This window comes from Ursus maritimus, unplaced genomic scaffold (assembly GCF_017311325.1).
Source record: "Ursus maritimus isolate PB19 unplaced genomic scaffold, ASM1731132v1 scaffold_16, whole genome shotgun sequence".
Lineage (NCBI taxonomy): Eukaryota > Metazoa > Chordata > Mammalia > Carnivora > Ursidae > Ursus > Ursus maritimus.
In genome coordinates this window covers 226,525-245,348 of record NW_024424008.1, presented here as the reverse complement: position 1 = coordinate 245,348, position 18,824 = coordinate 226,525, and the positions used below count along the sequence as shown (strand labels likewise).

Sequence of the window (18,824 nt, the reverse complement as noted above, 5' to 3'; positions counted from 1 at the left end):
AAATAAAATAAAATAAAATAAAATAAAATAAAATAAAATAAAATAAAAATAAATGGGACATAAGAGTAGAGATTTCCAGGGTGAGATGAATATACAATGATCTAGGGGGATATATTTGTGATTCATCAGTTTACAGAATTTAGTTAATGTCACAAGAGTACGTAAGACCACTGAAGAAAAAGAAGAGACCCAAATAAAGATCCCTCAAAAATGCCAAGATGTACCTTGGGCAGGACGCAGCAAGGTGAACTGAGCAGTTAACTTCTGACAGGTAGTTAAGAAGAAAAGGAGAAACTGGATTTATAACAGCCAAAGGTCATTGAAAAATACATTAGTTTAGGAAATATGAGTGCCCCTTGCTTTAGTACACAAGGGGTATTTGGTGACTTTAATGAGACCGCTTAAAGTCCCCTGAAATGTGAGTGTGTTGAGGCAGCACGGAAGTCAGAATGTCTGGGGATGAGGGGAGCCAAAATGGTATTTATAGGACTATAGATCCCCTCACAGGTATTTGCCATTAATGGTGGGACATGAGTTAGGAAAAAGCTTCATGAAAAGGCAAGGTTAAAGGAAAGTGGGGAAACAATTTAGGACGAGGAACAGATTTAAGGACAGCTTTAGAAATACTGCCAAGACCAGAGATGAGCATGGCATACATAGTAGAATGTACGTGTATGCCGGGAAGGGAGGGAATGTGTAAGCGTGTGTGTGCTGGGGCTGGGGAAGGAGGAGGCAGGCTGTTTTAGATAGCATCATGCAAAGGTGTCAAAATGGTAAGTAAATCTTTCCAATCAGTTTTCAGGTTCCAGAGTTCAAAGTGGGATCAAGCTATGTCAACATTCCCCATGCAGGCAGCCCCTGATAACACTTGAGTGTATCTGATGTTGGCTTGGCCACGGCCCTGATGCCCACCCTGCTGGGTCTTGCCTTTGCTGGCGTTCGTGCTGTCCCTGCCTCAGCTTGCCTCCTACAGATGTTCTTTGTCCACGTCTTTTCTGTCATGGAGTCCTCTGTTTTGCTCGCCATGGCCTTAGATCGAGCACTAGCTATCTGCCGCCCTCTCCACTACCCAACGCTCCTCACCAACGATGTCCTTGGCAAGATTGGTGTGGCTATCACTTTCCGATGCCTGGATCTCCACCTGCCCCTGCCATTCCTCCTTGCCCACATGCCCTACTGCCACCCTCAGATTCTGACCCATTCTTACTGCCTGCACCCAGATATAGCCCCTTTGGCCTGCCCAGGAGCTTGGAGTGCAGTCTACAGCCTCTTGGTGGTTCTGTCAGCCATGGGATTAGACCCCCTGCTGATTTTCTTCTCCTATGGCCTAATTGGCAGGGTTTTGCAAGGTTTTGGACCCAGGGAGGATCGCTGGAAGGCTGCTGAAACCTGTGCTGCCCACCTCTCTGCTGTGCTCCTCTTCTATGTGCCCATGATCCTCCTGGCCCTCATTGACCGTCTCAGGGTGCCAGTACCTCAGCCTGCCCATACTCTTCTCTCCTATGTCCACTTCCTGCTTCCTCCACTGATAAACCCGATTCTCTATAGTGTCAAGATGAAGGAGATTCGAGAGAGAATACTCAAGAGGTTACAGTCCAAGAAGGTGGGTTGGGCTCAGTGATGAGGAGGCCCCTCCACATTTGGTGGCTCAAGGCTAACTGGTACTAAGGTTTCCATGACAAGAACTCAGTTTACCATGCATGAAATGGTGACTCGGGTACACATAAGCACATATACATGGATGCCCACTGTCCTTGCAAGCGTGCATGTGGACATTTAGGAAAGCTTACAGGTTCCAGAGAATGGCAGTGGTCTCTCCACTGTTTCACTACAGATCCATGGCATAGAGAGGCCAGGATCTAGGTCTTGTCCCATCCTTCCAAGTGTGTCTTGGTGGTTGTTTTGTGTTTGTTAATTTCATCACCAAATCTACACCCTAATAACTGGGAAAACTCCATGAGTTGAACAGCAACACAGCAGAGAAACGAGAAGACTGAAACATCTGATGGCACTCTACGTGTGTGTACATCGTTTTACAGACCTTTTCATGGATTGTAATATAGATGTGTCATGTATACAATCACATATCATTGATCTATTAGTGTAGCCTCATAGTCTGACTTAGTTCATATGGTATAAAGTGATCCCCCTCTCATAAAACAAACAAGAGCTCTGGAATCCTAACAAGAATTACATTATTTTTATAGATTAAATGTAAGAGAATCAACATTTATGATGATAAGCTTTCACATCCAAGAATATATGATAGATGTTTCACTTATTAACACCTTTTAAAAAATTTTCAATAAAATTATTCGTTTATTTTATTTCTATAGTTTTAAAATATATGCATTTGTTGCTCTTATAAATAAATATTTCTCTATTTCCTTTTCCACATATATAATGTTTGATTGAGACAAACATTTCTATCTTGCCTTCATATATATTTTACCAAATTATCATATGAATTATAAAAGATTTTTATTTTTGGATTTTATTTGTGTGTAGCATATATAAGTAAAAATAGGTGACTTCTAATTTTTCCTTACTATTCACACAATATATTTCATTTTACTTTATTTAATTTATTGGACTATGAAAGATTAAGAGTAAAAGTGAACTTTCAAATCTTGTTTTTGAAACAAAGTGGCATTAATGTTTCATCTGCTAGAACAATGTTTGGCTGCTAGATCTCTGGGTAAACTTTCAAGATTTCAATAATGTATATGTATTCCAATTTTATTGATTTTTAATAAGCTTACTTGATGAATCCTATTAAGTGTTTTTACAGCCCCCAGTAATATGATTATCTGCTATTTTTTAAGGATTTATTCATTTATTTAAGAGAGAGAGCATGCACAGGAGTGGGGGGAGGGGCAGAAGGAGAGAAAGAGACAATCCCAAGCAGATTCCCCACTGAGCACGAACTCCCACCTCGGTCAGGCAGAAAATTGGAGAAAAGAGGCTTATAATTAATTTGATCCTGAAAATTGATTTTCCACTTTCCAATATATATATATAGGCGATTGAGAAAAGTGTGTGTATATCTATATCTATATCTATATCTATATCTATATCTATATCTACACACAGAGCATTAAATAAAGTAATATAAATTCTTAACCTTGATATACTTAATCCAGCATCTGTCCGGGATTGTAATGGAATTATATGATCCGATCATGTCTATGCTACATCCTCCCAGCATTCCGTGACATCTATCTGCATCATTCTGAGTTGAACATTCCTTGATCTCTAGATCCACAAATGGCTTTAATGTCACCAGGAGGAAAAGCAGCTGGAACTAGAAAAACAACAACAACAACAACTGGTGTTTTATTTTGTTTGTTTTTTCAGGGAGCAAGGCAGTGAGAACTCTGCCCCTAGAAGGACTAAATATACGTAAAAGGAAAATTTACCTAAGAAAATTTAGGTAAAATATTTAATAAAATGATTATCCTCTTCCTCTCTTTCTTTCTCCAATTCAAATTGCTTCCCCAGCCCCCCTCCTCCATTTCTTCCCTTCCATCATTCCTCTTTTTTATTTACTGCTAATATTATAATTTTAACGTAAAAAGCTATGAATTTCACAATGAAAATGCTCCTTATAAAAGGAGTTGCTCTCAACGGCTCTCTCTGAGGCCACTTCTACATGCTTTATATGCTTGTGGAAATTCCCCCATTGTCCTGGAGCTACCTCCATCCTTTCAAAACCCTTGGCCCATGGAAACCTTTTTCTGACCCATTTCTCTTCTCTGAGGTTAAAAAAAAAAGTAAAGAAATCGAATTTGGTAACTATGCCACCCTAACTGATTTATGGAGTTAAATGGGGAACTAAAGTTTGCACCAGAAAAGAACAGAGTGGCTTTTCAGTTTGACGGGAGAGATGGCTCAGACCTCACTTGGAGACAACCAGCCTTCTGTCAACCTACAACCTCTCCTGGTGAGAACATCAGGGTTTGAGATATTGTCATGACTCAGCTTCTCAGAGTGTACCACTTCAAAACTTTTGGCCTTATTGTCCAGTCATTGCTGCAACAACCAGACCCATGGCTCATTGGCTGGCTCCACAAAGGGAGCACATGATAATCGTTGCCTTAGGCCTGCACTGTGCTCCTCTTGCTTCTTGCCCCAGGGCTGACACTGAGGCATGACACATTCTCAGGTATTCACTTGGTATTCATACATGTGAGGAAGTATGGGGGAATTCGCAACTCAAAGGATAAACATTGACCAATGGTAAATGAGGTCCAATGGATAAAGGTTTCCCTCCTTATTTTCCTGGACTATCATGAGATATATTTGATAAGGCTTCAGAGTTGGGTCTGCAGGAATGGTCCATAGTCACCCATAAAGGTGATGAGCTCATTATTTATTTACCATCTCTCAGCTCCAAATTCCTTTTTTTGCCTGTCTATGATGATGGTATTGGGCTCTGTAATGTCAATACTTTTCTTTTGTCACCTGACATGATGTTAAGACTCATCAGTGGAAGGCAGAGGAGGAACACTGGAGGGAGAAGAGTTTTCTCTTCCTGGTTTCTGTGTGCTTTGTTGACGGACTCCCACAGAATATGCTATTTTTCCATTGCTTGGCACTGTGCGCTTTCTTCAGTACTTGGTTCTAGCAGTGCAGAGCTTCCTCCATTATTACCCACTGAGCTTGTTCTCCGGTCTTCACTGGATCAACAGGGACATAACCAGAGGCCCAGACCATATGTAGTAGCACTCTACCTCAGGGAACATCTCCTACCTCATCTCTTTAGCACTGGGTCTGTATATATAAATCAGGCAGCACAGGGCTAGCCATCTAGCAAACTGGCCCCCCAACCCTCATCTCAAAAAGGGAGCCTGGAGCTATCCCGGCCTGAGCCTTACATGCAAATGTATTATACTTTTACAATGAGCACTCTCTCCATATACCACTTCCATCAGTGCCCAGCAGCCATAAGCTTGTCTGGCACCCGGAGCTCAGAGACTTGGCACCTTCCTTGGCACTCCCAGAAGGCAGATTGTTTTGTAAGCTTCACCAATAGACACCTTAGTAACTTCACGGGCTTAAAATTTAATTTAAAAAGTAAATTTGTCCATTTACAAATGTACTTGTTCATTGAGGAAAGGAGAATACCCCAATTCCTTGAGGACTATTGGACATAGGATATCGTCTCGCACTGATGATAGGAAACTGAACATTCCATCATGTTCTTTTTTGATTAAAGTATGAGATTATTGGGGCAAGATGATTAATGGAATTATGGATAAATTTTATCTCACAGTGAACACAATGATATTCATACCTGTGGTTATTCCAAAAGGCCTAAGTACCTAATTGGTTATATCACAATTATGATCTGGGAAAACTTCATATTATCACATTGGTGAAGTTGGAACCATTACAGTAGGAAAGACAAAGTACAAAGTCAAAGCACAAATAAAGTTTGTGAATAGTTGTCCCAGAATCCCATGACACTTGTCACTGTTTTATAGATGCCTCTCCATTAATTCCCAATCATGGCCTCAGTGAAAGTTATGATATGTTACTGGAAGAGAAGGACAATATTCGGGCTTGGCTTTTGAATGGATTGCTGGGCAAGCTGGTACTAACCAGAAGTAGAATACAGTGGTACAACAGCCTCACACATCAGGGGACTCAAAAAATAAAAAAAAAAATAAGAGTGAAGGAGTGAAGGAAAATTCCCATAATGGACGGTGCCCTTGGTTGTTAACTTTGTGTGGAAACAGAGGTCGCCTGACGTATGTGGATATGCATGGACTTCTGTACTTTGCTGAAAGGCTTGGTGAGTGAATGGAACTAGCAAACTTGAAAGAAGAGAGATAAGGAAGTCGATAGATGTATGTGAAATACATACTGATGTGGACACGGAGGGTGAAAATCTTTGTATCTCATGCTAATATCCACCAAACAGTACCCACCTCAGAGGAGAAACTCAATAATCAATAGAAAGAAGCTACGTGTAAATATCAGCAAGCTTTGGCTATGCTACTGAGGACCCAGTGGGCCCACAGATGGAGTCATAATGGCAGAGATATACAGATAAAACATGAGCCAAAAGTATGAGTTCCCCTTCATCAAGGTTAATTTGAGGAAACATTGTGTAATCCTCACTCCTGGGTGGTTAGTAATGCTATGACCAACTTTTAATGTTCACTAACAGCAGCAGGAACCGATCCCGAGCATTTGATACGGCACTTTGTATGTACATCAGATATGTTCCTACACATAAGAAAGGACAAACTAACTACCTATATAGGATCCAATGTTGAATTACATTGATACGCTTAGAAGATATACTCTATAGAATGACTATTTTTGCAGTTAATTAAGAATTTTAAGAAGAAAAAATCAAATTCATTAAATTGCAATTTGGATATCATTCAGAAAAGAACAACTGGTTTATTAACAAAGTTTCCTACATTAAAATCTGGACTTGTTGAATTGTATGCAGTCTGAATGAACACTTTATTCAGGTCTCATACTACTTGCAAATATGAATAGCTGTTTACATACATCATCTGAATTTACCTTGAAAATAAAACATGATTTACGTGATACTAATATGGACTTAGTGACAAGGAAACTAAGCAAATATCACACAATCTGTAAGATACTTAGTTTAGGTTATTGGAATATTATCAAGGCCCTCTGGGGACAATTACCCCATTCTACTGAAGCACACATTCATAAATGGCTATCTCTCTACTCTGAGATGACTAGAGATTAAATTTGTTGCTGCTTCTGAATTAAGACCTTGACAATAACCTTTCGAATCTGCTTAGTCTTCACACTGTAGATGATGGGGTTGAGCACAGGAGGGATGAGAAGGAAGATGTTGGCCATGATGGTGTGGACAAATGGAGGTGCTGAATGGCCGTAGCGATGGACAAGAGACAAGCTGATGAGGGGAATGTAGAAGATGGCAACAGCACTAATGTGGGATATGCAGGTGTTGAAGGCTTTTTGCCGCCCCTCTGAGGAGGCAATGCTGAGAACAGATCGGATGATCAGCACATAGGAGAGCAAGATGCAAGGGCAATCAAACCCTGTTGTGGAGAAAAGGGCAAACAGACCGAGGATGCTGTTGATTCTGTTGTCTGTACATGAGAGTTGAATGAGATCAACATGGTAGCAGTAAGAATGTGAAAGGACCACAGCCCTGCAGAAGGACAGCTTCTTAACAAAGAGCACCACTGGTAACATGACAGCAATGTTCCTTATCAATATGCTCATCCCAATCTGGGCAATCCTGGCATTGGTGAGGATGGTGGTGTATCTCAGCGGATCACAGATGGCTACAAAACGATCAAAGGCCATGGCCAGCAGAACCCCAGACTCCATGAAAGTAAATCCATGAAGAAAGAACATCTGGGCAATGCAGCCATTTAAGGTGATTCCTCGAGCTTCGAACCAGAAGACACCAAGGGTAGTGGAAAGCGTGCACAGGGATAAGCTCAGGTCTGTGGCTGAAAGCATAGAGAGGAAGTAATACATGGGCTCATGAAGGTTCCGCTCACGAAGGACCACAAATAGGATCATGCTGTTCCCAGAGAGGGCGATGACATACAGGAGACAAAAAGGGATGGAGATCCAAACCTGGGCTGCTCTCAGGCCTGGGATACCCGTCAGGAAGAAGGTCAGAAGTTGAGCATTGGAATTATTGAGGGGCAACATAATGAGGGACTGAGAAGACAGGGATATTTGAATAATTGAACAGAACACATAATAAGTATATAGCTATCACTTAGAATATCTTGCTGGCACTCTCATGTTCATTGAATTACTACTGCTGATCCTCTAAGAACATTAGTTTTTTCTGAGCTTTCTAGTACTGAACACTTCTTTCCATGCCTCTCCTCAGTTATTGAAAACAGAGGATTCCTGAATTATGTCTCAAATTTGCCTCAAATTATGCCTCAAAATTATACATCAAATTTTCTTAAGTCTGTAATTTTCTTTGGTGACAAAAACATCACAATTAAGTCATCCCTGCCTGTAAATGTTCCCAGTAGAATATTTAAACAAAATAAGCAAATTGGTTTCCAGCATTTTTTACTGAAGTATAATTAATATACAGTGTTATATTTCTTTCAGGTATACAATATAATAATATAATGATTTTCAGTGTTTTTTGAAAATAAATTACTAATCATGAAATAAAGCATTGAAAAAATCAAGTCACATTTGAAATGTGGGTATTATTAGTTTTTCCTGGGAAATATTCAGAAGAATGCCAAAGACATCCACAAGACACATATGTTTATATATGTGAAGTCAAGGTGGTCCAAAGAACCACCCTAACAAAAGTAATTATAACTCCCATTTGTTGAAAGTTCTCTGTGTTATTGACATTTTATATGCATTATGTAATTTCATCCATACACCAACTCTAGGAGGTAGATAGTAGTATATTTTGCATATGAGGAAACTAAGACTCAAAAGTTAATCGCCCAAGGTTACCTTTATAAAGCACTACCTAATTGTTGAGAGAAACCATACATAACACAAAGTTGGAGAAAGAAAGAGAGAAAGAGAGAGTAAAGAAGGAAGGAAGGGATGGAGGGAGGGAGGAATTGAGAGACAGTGAGGAGAGGGAGGGAGGAAGGAAGGAAATGAAGGAAGAAAGAAAGAGAGATAGAAATGCAAACACTGCTATTATTTTAACATAATGCAGTAAGCATCACATTTCCATAAATAGTATAGGCTGCTCCTGAAACACAAAGAACCGTAATGGCCATCCTTTCTTGAACATAAACCAGTCTTCATATCCATAATCTCACCAAATCATCACAATCCTCCAATGAAATACAAACAGTTGTTATCCCCAATATTTTTATGAGGAAACTGATGTCCAAAGTGATTAAGTAATTTCCCCAAATAATCAGAACAGCTGCGGTCAGAACCTGCATGTATGACTCCAACGCCTTCGTTCAACAAAGCTGAGGAATCATTGGAGGAATCTCTAAACCAGTCTGACAAAATGTCCCTGCCAAACATTGTTCAGGTTTGTGCCTTCCAGAGACACATTTTTTCTTTCTTTCCTTCTTTTTTTTTTTTTTTTTTTTTTTTTTTTTTTTTTTTTTTTGTGGTCAATGTGGCATCTCTGGAGTAGAGTCTTAAGTTTCAGGTGTTAATTCCCTATGAATAATGTTAACATGGCGCTCTTTAGGTTTCTGGGGAAAGGAATTTTATCATCCATAGTCTGTGTGTGCAAAGGGCCAGAGAATCAGGTGTCCAGGCTACACCCACTATGAAAAATAACAGCAAAATAGAATTGATAGACTCGCTTGACTCATTTTGGTGATCCTCTCATTTATCCAACACTGACCTATTATGCTGAGGATACTTGCTTCCTGGAAATTTTCTCTCCTCATGTATTGGCACTGGTCTCTAGTACTTGTCTCCCACCACTCAGCAATTTCTCTCTCTGGCTTCTTACCCCACATCCAAAGAACTTTAACTTTGGAATCCTTCAGGCATCTGCCCTTTGCCCATTCTCAAATCATTTAAATAATTATCTTGCCCACTCTCACAGTTTCATCTTTCACCTATTTAGTGAAAAATTTCAAATAGATATCTGAAGGCAGCTGTGGTTTCCAGGTTCTTAAAGCTTAGAACTTCCTTCTGAACGTTCCCATACTTGCTTCTCACGAGTAAATCAAATTCAATATTTCAAAACCAAATGGATCATTTCCCCCCTTTAAATGTTCTTACTCCTATATATTCTGACGAAGCGTATAATTTGCATAAAAATTAACCAATTCTCTACATTCGATCTCTGGGAGTTGCCTGTACACTTACGTCTTTCCCAAACAATCACCACACCCCCCTGCTCAAACTCTAATGACTTTCTTCTTCCACCTCTTCTTTATTTAAGCACAAAATAATCTCTTTCAAATCTTCATACTGTATAACCTAGTCTATTAATTAACCTACAAATAATAATAATGTATTGAAATATAAAATGACAAGGGCTCCAAAGCAATAACCACATCCATTTATTAAGCATCTTCACTATGCCAGAAAAATAAGAATGAGAAAAACAATTCCTTAAATGGAATAAAAATGAGAAAACCACATATGAGAATCTGTAGGGCAAGACACTGGAGTGCATGTGCAGTCTGAAGGATGTACATTTATTAGAAAACAAGGATGTAAACCACTTTTTTTTTTCAATATAATATGCTAGGAAAATGTTTAAATAAATGTGAGAAAAAGCAATTAACAAAAATTAAGAGCAGCAATGAATGAGTTAACAAGAAAACCAAAGTTGATTACTTACAAATATGTGAACTTTTTTCAAGAGTGGTCAAAAAAATTTTAGAAAAAGGTGATTAACTGCATGAGGAATGAAAGAGAAAGCAAAAGTATGGAGAAACAAAACTTTAAATATATCGGAATCGTATGCATAACAATATATTTGGCAACAGATAGAAAATGGACAACTTTATAAAAAAACATCAATCACCAAACTAGTTCAAGAAATCAAATCCAGCAGAGAGGAAATGTCAATGATGGGGAAAGCTCCCACAACCAAATCTGAAGAAACAAAAAGTGGAGTATTTCTATCTTTCACAGATACTAGTAGAGTGGAAAAGAGAGAATTCAGCCCCACAGCAAGGATCATTTGGAAAAGCCCGGAGACAGTTTTGGTTGTCACAACTGGGAAGGGAGTGCCACTGGCATCTAGTGGGTTGATGCCAGGCATGCTTACATCCTAAAATACACAAAACAACAAAGAACTATCCAGCCCAGGATGTTAACAGGGCTGAGGTTGAAAAGTCCGATTCTCGAACATAAAAACAGATGGAAAGCTAGTCATCTAATTACTTAGGATGACACATGCAAACATCATAAATAACTTTTTAGCAAGTCAGATGTAACTGTGCTTTTAAAGAATATTGCACTTTGAAACAGTGGACTTTGTCTTATGAATAAAAGAATTACTCGCATAGAAAATCTACTAGTGGTATGGCTATACCCAAAGATTAGGGAGGAAAAACCTGATCAAGAGATGAGGAAAGAATCAGAAAACTCAAGGGCAATTCAAGATGAAATTCTTAATATTTAGGAAGGAAATGAGCTCCTGAATGAAAGACATTTTCTAGAAATTTGGAGCAAACATATTAACTGGTGACCTACAAAATGAATTTCTATTAAATTCAGTAAGACATACAGATATCCACTCACACAACTACTATACTACATTCTATGGAAAAGTCTTAGGAAATATGAAAAGACAAGTAAATGGGAGTGTTACTTTAGCAAAGCAATTTTTCAAAGTCTTTATTTAGGTTTTAATGAATTTTTTACCTTAAATATCTAAAAGAACAAACTGCAAACACTTAAAACAGGGTTCACCAAAGTGACACATGGATCGATACTGCAAATTAATAGCTTTTCCTCTTCATAAGAATTAGCACTGAGAAAATTTTCGAAAAACAATTGGACTTATTTACAATAGCCATAAAACTATAAACTGTAATGTCATAACACAATGTCTGTGTTTGGCAGGAAAAGAAGAGGTCTCTAAAAATTTATTGAAGAACATAAAGTCCTTTCTTTCTTTCTTGAAGATAGGAATATTCAATAATGAAAAGATATGAATTATCCCATGAATATTTTCATAAATTAAAGCATTATCAATCAATAACACACAAGAGTTCTTAATGGGTAGTGATAGGTGGATCCTAAAATGTATTAGGTACCATAAATATGCAAATATATTCAGTATAATATTGAAAATGACAAAGAGAGGGGACTTGCCCTTTGATATATCAAAATGTAATATGAAGTTATTATAATAACAAAGTATAATATTGTCAAAAGTTTAAAAATATGCACAAGTAGAGCTCCAAAGAATAATATAATCAAGTAAAATTTTATAAATGAAAAAAGTTCAACTTCAGGAATTATATCAATATAATTAATGACAATAAAAATTGAAAGAGTCATTAAAAAAATAATAAAAATAAAAATATATATCCCCAGAAAAAAATAGCATTTCAAAAAAATGTGTGAATGAGGGTAAAGAATGCGATGACAATGCCATCTTATATCACTAGAAAAAAGAAATGATATGTGATAAATAAAGTTTGGTCAATTGGCTAACAATTTATAAAAATATTAAAATATGCATATTTTACACAGATCCTTGCATTTGGGCTAAGAATTTCAAGGTAAAACAAAATGCCTACAATATTTTTAGAATAAGTAAGAGAAAGTGCATTTATGACGTTTTTAGTAAAAGCCTTCTTTTTTTGATGAAATTAAAGCCATTCAGTAAAATATTGATATGAAACACTGCATCATATTTAATTACTATTGATTGCAAAAGATGCCGGTGAACAAATTAAAAGTGCAGCATATCATACATGCTTTAGGAGGCCAAGACCAGAGAATGCTGCTGCATGCACCTCAAACTAGATTCTGTGTCTGTTGTTTGTTTGCTGACAGTCTGTGTTTTGAGCGATGATGAGGGAGTTGGGAAGAGGAAACATAAGTAGATTTCTGTGTCCAGAGGTTTTGACATGGTGGACACTGGGATGTATTATTCTGGTCCAGTAGCATAATTAAGATGAAGCTGGGTGTCTTTACTCCTGCGTTGATGGGAGGTAGGATCCTGATGACCCATTCCTATTTAAGATGCCTCATCTGTAAACCTTGAACTTTAAAAATATCCCTGATCTGCCTATTTCCAGTTTGTCTGTGATGATTGTCAAATATCAAAATGTATTTGAAATACTTCTTTCTAAATATAAATGGCTTCTGTAAAGACAGCTATCAGAAAGCTCAGACTACCAGGATCCTGTAAAAAGGTGGTGCTGTTGTTAAGTGAAATAACTCAAAAAGCTTATTTTCTAGCCAATGGGGATATAGAAATCAGTCAAACTTAAAAGCTGAGTGAAACAATAAAATTTCCAATAAATGTCAAATTTGGGCCACACAGAATCACAACAATTCACTCCATTTCCTTGACATAGCTGTTTTTCTCTTGGAAATAAATACTTGTTTACAGACTTGTTGCTGATATCTCACTTAATTTCCACAACATTCAGCTTTTGCCTGCCACTCTGCACCACTCTTCCCATGATCTGTACTCTTCTACCTCTGGTTTGCAGTCCTGTGCTTCTCAGTACCTGCCCTGCTCCACGCCTCCCTCTGCTCCATTCCTTCCTGGCTCTCCAGATTAGTTCTCCACAGTCCCTCTCCCTGGTCTGCTCTTTCTGCTCCTGGCATCTTACCTGGCTCCCAGCAGAGGGAAAGTTGCCCTTCCCACTCACTGCCCGGCCATGTATGCATGTAGATAGCTCTTGGACCTGGGCTTCTATAAGGAGCTCAGCATGTAACCCAGCCCTGTAGCCAAGAGACCCCTGGGGCTTAGAGATAATATAATCAGATGAGCAGCATGATTCTAGGTGTAAGGACTAGGAGCCTAGGAGGCTCATCCCACTGGACTGAAGCGGGTCTAAATAATATGCTTACCACCTCTCTTTTAATTATTTTTAAAATTATGTTTAGGGGCGCCTGGGTGGCACAGCGGTTAAGCATCTGCCTTCAGCTCAGGGCGTGATCCTGGCGATCCGGGATCGAGCCCCACATCAGGCTCTTCCGCTATGAGCCTGCTTCTTCCTCGCCCACTCCCCCTGCTTGTGTTCCCTCTCTCGCTGGCTGTCTCTATCTCTGTTGAATAAATAAATAAAATCTTAAAAAAAAAATAAAAATAAAATTATGTTTAATGTTTAATTGCTTAAATTTTAATGATTTAAATATTTATAATATTTTTCAATAAACACAAACATTCTTTATTCCCTCCATTACCTTTATTTTATTTATTTTCTTCATATTATGTTCAATTAGCCAACATATAGTACATCGTTAGTTTTTGATGTAGTGTTCAACGATTCATTAGTTGCATATAACACCCAGTGCTCATCACATGTGCCCTCCTTAATACCCATCACCCAGTTACCCCATCCCCCCACCTTCTGTTGCCTTCCCATCTGTTACCTTCTGTTACCTTCAGTTTGTTTCCCAGAGTCCAGGGTCTCCCACGCTTTGTCTCCCTCTCTCATTTCTTCCCGTTCAGTTTTCCCTCCCTTCCCCTATGGTCCTCTGCACTATTCCCTGTGTTCCACATATGAGTGAAACCTTAGGATAATTGTCTTTCTCTGCTTGACATATTTCACTTAGCATAATCATTACCTTTAGGTCCTATTTACTGCCATGTAGGCTGTGGGTAGGAAATACCCTCACACTTCCTCCTTCTCTCCTTTCCCAAATTCAGTTGCCTACAGCATAGTATTTGCCTGGAAAAGGTATATAAATTTACATACAGTCTTATAGCTATGATTAAATAGTACATATTCACGTTTCAGTTGTTTGAACCTTAAAGCAAATAATTTTTTATTGAAATAGGATTAAATATACATTACTCAACACAGAATCTAGACTATGGGTGTGACTAAAAAAAGAATGGCATAGCATCTTATATCACTAACACATATTCATCAACATAAAATCAATTCTTTCCTTTTCCACGGATTCAATTGCCCATAATTCTGTCCAATTTCTACTTAATTTACACTGCAGCATGGCTTTCTAGGACAACTTTCTGTTTCTCTGAAATTCAAATCATCTTCCATTTTGCAAGGCTTTAATACATTCTGCACTTCTATAAGGCATATGGGATTGCTGCTTTCCTGGGATTACTATACATGGCACCCCTGAATAATTTCCACTTGTAATTGATTGGCAAGTGGGTATTTATTTTATTTTGCTGAAGGACATACTCTGGTTTTACTCAGAAAAAAAAGGATGCATGGGCGCCTGGGTGGCTCAGTCCATTAAGCCTCTGCCTTTTGCTCAGTTCATGATCCCAAGATCCTAGGATCCAGTTCTGCATCAGGATCCCTGCTAGGTGGGGAGTCTGCTTCTCCCTCTCCCTCTGCTGCGCTCTCCCTGTCTCTCTCTCTCTCTCCCTCTCACTGTCTCAAATAAGTAAAATCTTCAAAGAAAAATAAAAGGATGAGGAAATGATAAATTTTCTTTGTTCCTGTCTAAAAAATTATTTTGGCTTTTACACTTTATTGATGGATTGGATGTATACAGAATTGTTAGGCTGTAATACTATCTCTGAACATTTTAAGGTTCAGTTTAATATAGTGGATAAAACTAGAAATAAAATTCTGGTTCTATCTACATACCCTGTAAAAACGTAACTCCTCAGTGCCTTGGTTTCTCTACCTGAAAAATGTTGATACCTATTCCATTGGATTGTTGTAAAGAATCAGTAATTCAGTAGGTTTTCAACCATTAGAATACAACTTAGCAGGTAGAAACAATTAATCAAATCTCACCTATTCACAGCTAGGCATCTGTAAGCCAAAACTGAACTTTCTTGCCTTTTTTGGTAGGCCATCTATTCCATCCTCTAATACATTAGGCTCCACTTTTTTATTTTTGGTACCTTGAAATTCCACAGTATTGTTTCTATATATACCTTTTGTTTTTGTTCTTCCTTCTTTTTCCTTCTTTGCTCAGTAGCATTCAATTGGATAATGTAGCAAATTTGTTTAACCTCCAGCTGACAGATTTGAGTTGATTTCACATATTAGCTATTTCACATCTTAGCTATTAGACAGCTACTACAAACATTCTTTGACATTTTTGGTGCATAAATTAAAAAGAAATAATTTGTGGTATGAACTAGAAATGGAGTTGTAGGCCAAAAAGATGCTCACCTTTATTAGAAATTGCCAAAGGTTCCGGAAGTGGCTGTGCTCAGTGCCTGAGGGGCCCAATCGAACCACAATTTGCCACTACTTTCTGTTATCAAAGTATTTTATTTTAGTTATGTTTATAGGTTTGCATTGGTATCTCATTCTGCTTTGATTTTTTATTTCTTTAGGAATAATAATGTGAGCACCTTTCCATATGTCTGTTAGCCATTCATCCACTGCTTTTGTGAAGTGCCTTTGGAAACCATATGCTTAAGATTTTAATGAGTTACTTGTCTTTCCATTAATTGATTGTGGGACTTTATTTTTCAGTTATATGCATTGTGAATATTTTCTCCATCTGTGACTTGACTTTTCAAATTTATAATGCATCTTTCGAAACTGATGTTTTTTACTTTGATGAAGTTCAATCATTGATTTTCCTCTTTTATAGCTGTGTTTTTTGTAGACTAAAAAATCTTTGATTTCCTCAAGTTCATTACAATATTATTCTATTTTTTCTTTTAGGATTTTTATACTTTCAGCTTTCAAATTTAGTCTAATATTACAATTCAAATAAAGATTTTTCACACTGAGATAGGATTTCAGGTTCATTCTGTTTTTATAGAGACAATTAGTTTAGCACCATGACATTTTTCTGTCCCTGAATTGCATTGATCTCTGTTGAAAATTAACTGTGCTTGGAGCTATTTCTGCTTTCTTTATCATTTCTCAATATTGTATTGATCTATAAATACAAGGTCACCCTAAGATATGCAAGACACTGTAGGATCCCTATCTAAATAGATAGCATATAATTAGGTAAACAAATAGAAAATCTGTTAATTCAATTTAATCAAACTATATTTAACAATTAATTACAAAACAATTTAATTAAAATTACATTTAATAATCCACTGGCTCATGTGGAATACAATTATTTATAGATGAAAAATTAAAATAATGGATGAAAATATATTTATTGTTGTATTAGGTTCCTAAGGCTGTCAGAAAAAAGTACCACAAACTGAATAGCTTAAACAACAGAAACGTATTGAATCATAGTTCTGGAGCTTAGAAGGCCAGGATTAAGGTATCATCCAGGTTGGTTTCTTGTGTTGGCTATGAAGGTAAATCTGTTCAATGCCTCTCCCCTGCCTTCTGGTGGTTTGCTGGAACTCTGGCTTGTAGACACAGCATCTACATCTGTGCCTTCATGTCCTCATGGCATTCCATCTCTCCTATGTTTCCGTGTCAAATTTGCCCTTTTTATATGGATACCAGTCATACTGGAGTAAGGCCCACCTACTCCACTATGACTACATCTTAACTTACTACATCCTTAATGACCTTATTTCTAAATAAGGTCATATTCTAAGGTACTGGGGATTATAGCTTCAACGTATTAATTTGGGGGTGGGGGGACACAATTCAACTCCTAACAATCACCCAATCAGTGCACATACATTGTCTTGTCTTTTTGCGGTGTCTGGGTCTTTCCCTACAATGTGGACATCAGCAAGGTTCTCCCTGAAGTTTGAGGAAGCAGAGCATAGACCTAATTATTTCCCCTTTACCCAGATTTGAATGTGGTAATGAACCCTGCATGGTGAAGTGACTGGCAGGGAGAGCACCTTGTTCAGGTGAGTAAGAAATGAGGCAGGAAAAAGCCATCTGGTATTACACCTTCAGAAGTCAAATAGAAGGAGGTTTCCTCCTCAACACCATGGTGGGAAGTTCTGCTTCCTGAGGAGATGCAGAAAGTAACAAAAGATTTTCACTATAATTAGGGCACAGAGTATGAACAATACACTTAGGCAGGGAGGTCAGTTATTATAGTTTCCTAACACCATGTCTCAGCACAATGAAAGTGAGAGAAATGTGAAAGTAGTTGGAATTGTTTGAAAGCTCAGGTAAAGTCAGTCACCATGAACTTGCAATGGCTCCAATCTGATAAATTGTGTTGCTGCTTCTGGTTTTTGCTCAGTGGTATTAGGGTAGCAAGAGACAATGACACTGGTAGCTGTGATGGATAGATAATTATTGAGGTTATTTACTTGAGTATGGTTGAAATGATGAGCTATGAGGACTACGTTTCATAGACAAGAACTGTAAAGAAAAGAGGGCTGAAAGGATTGGAAAAAAATATATAAAGGGTTGGAAGGAATTGATGATGTAGAAAACATCGAATGAGTTTTTTAAAAAACTAGAAAGATAGGATGGTATAGTTAGAGTGAGATGCTCAGAAATTCAGAGATTGAGTAGCTCTGAGTTATAACAAGGTTCACGACATGTCCATAAGTGACTGACTATCTACTATGGGGATAAAGGTCAATACAACTGAGGATATAGGAGCTAGGAAGCTACGAATGTGGATGAGCTTTCGACGTAGTTTCATTGAAGTGTCCCAGGATTATCAGGTCAATATCCTCAACAATGTCTTCTTCCACCAAAACTTCCTTTCCATTTTCTCTGTCTCTCCCCTCACAACCCTATAAAACATAAATCACATTGGTATGGCTAGAAGACTATAGCAACCAATCTTAACTAGTCTCTCAATACAGCTCACAAATCTTTGCATGTTCTACTGGAGCTTGGGGTTTAGAGGGCTGTGAACAAGGTGCCCAAGTCCTCAATCCATCCTGCAGAGATACCAGCTTTGGAAAGACACAAACAATGAGGAGAACTTTAGGAGGGTAAATGAAGAAAGGACTGATCTGTCTGCTGCACACTCATTTCAGCAAGCCATGCGCACTTAAACTTGAAAAACAGTGTGATTGGCCTCATAAGTAACTTTCACAAGATCGTGGATGTCATGTCTGTTTGGAGCCACTATGGCATTTGGGACTGTGGAAGATGCAAGGGATGAGAAAACTTAGGTTCTATCCTTAGATATCACATCTCATTTGGGGAGAAAAGTTCCTCCATGAAGAAGAAGAAGGAGGAGGAGAGGGAGAAAAAGAAGTAGAAGAAGAAGAAGAAGAAGAAGAAGAAGAAGAAGAAGAAGAAGAAGAAGAAGAAGGGGAAGAAGGAGAAGAAGGAGAAGAAGAAGAAGAAGAAGAAGAAGAAGAAGAAGAAGAAGAAGAAGAA

The 18,824-nt window shown here is 38.0% G+C and overlaps 2 protein-coding genes across 2 annotated transcripts; one reads left to right on the top strand and one right to left on the bottom strand.

Annotated features, from left to right (window-relative positions):
* The first annotated feature begins 218 nt into the window (after positions 1-218).
* On the top strand, positions 219-1,621 carry LOC103681209 (olfactory receptor 51S1-like). The gene is made up of 2 exons (XM_040631301.1): positions 219-244; positions 874-1,621. Exons 1-2 carry the CDS (start codon positions 219-221, stop codon positions 1,619-1,621), a joined length of 774 nt encoding a protein of 257 aa, XP_040487235.1.
* A 5,117-nt stretch (positions 1,622-6,738) lies between these two features.
* Positions 6,739-7,743, bottom strand: LOC103681164 (olfactory receptor 51F2). Its single transcript, XM_008710695.2, has one exon. It carries the CDS (start codon positions 7,687-7,689, stop codon positions 6,739-6,741), a length of 951 nt encoding a protein of 316 aa, XP_008708917.2. The 5' UTR covers positions 7,690-7,743.
* Positions 7,744-18,824: the final 11,081 nt, after the last annotated feature.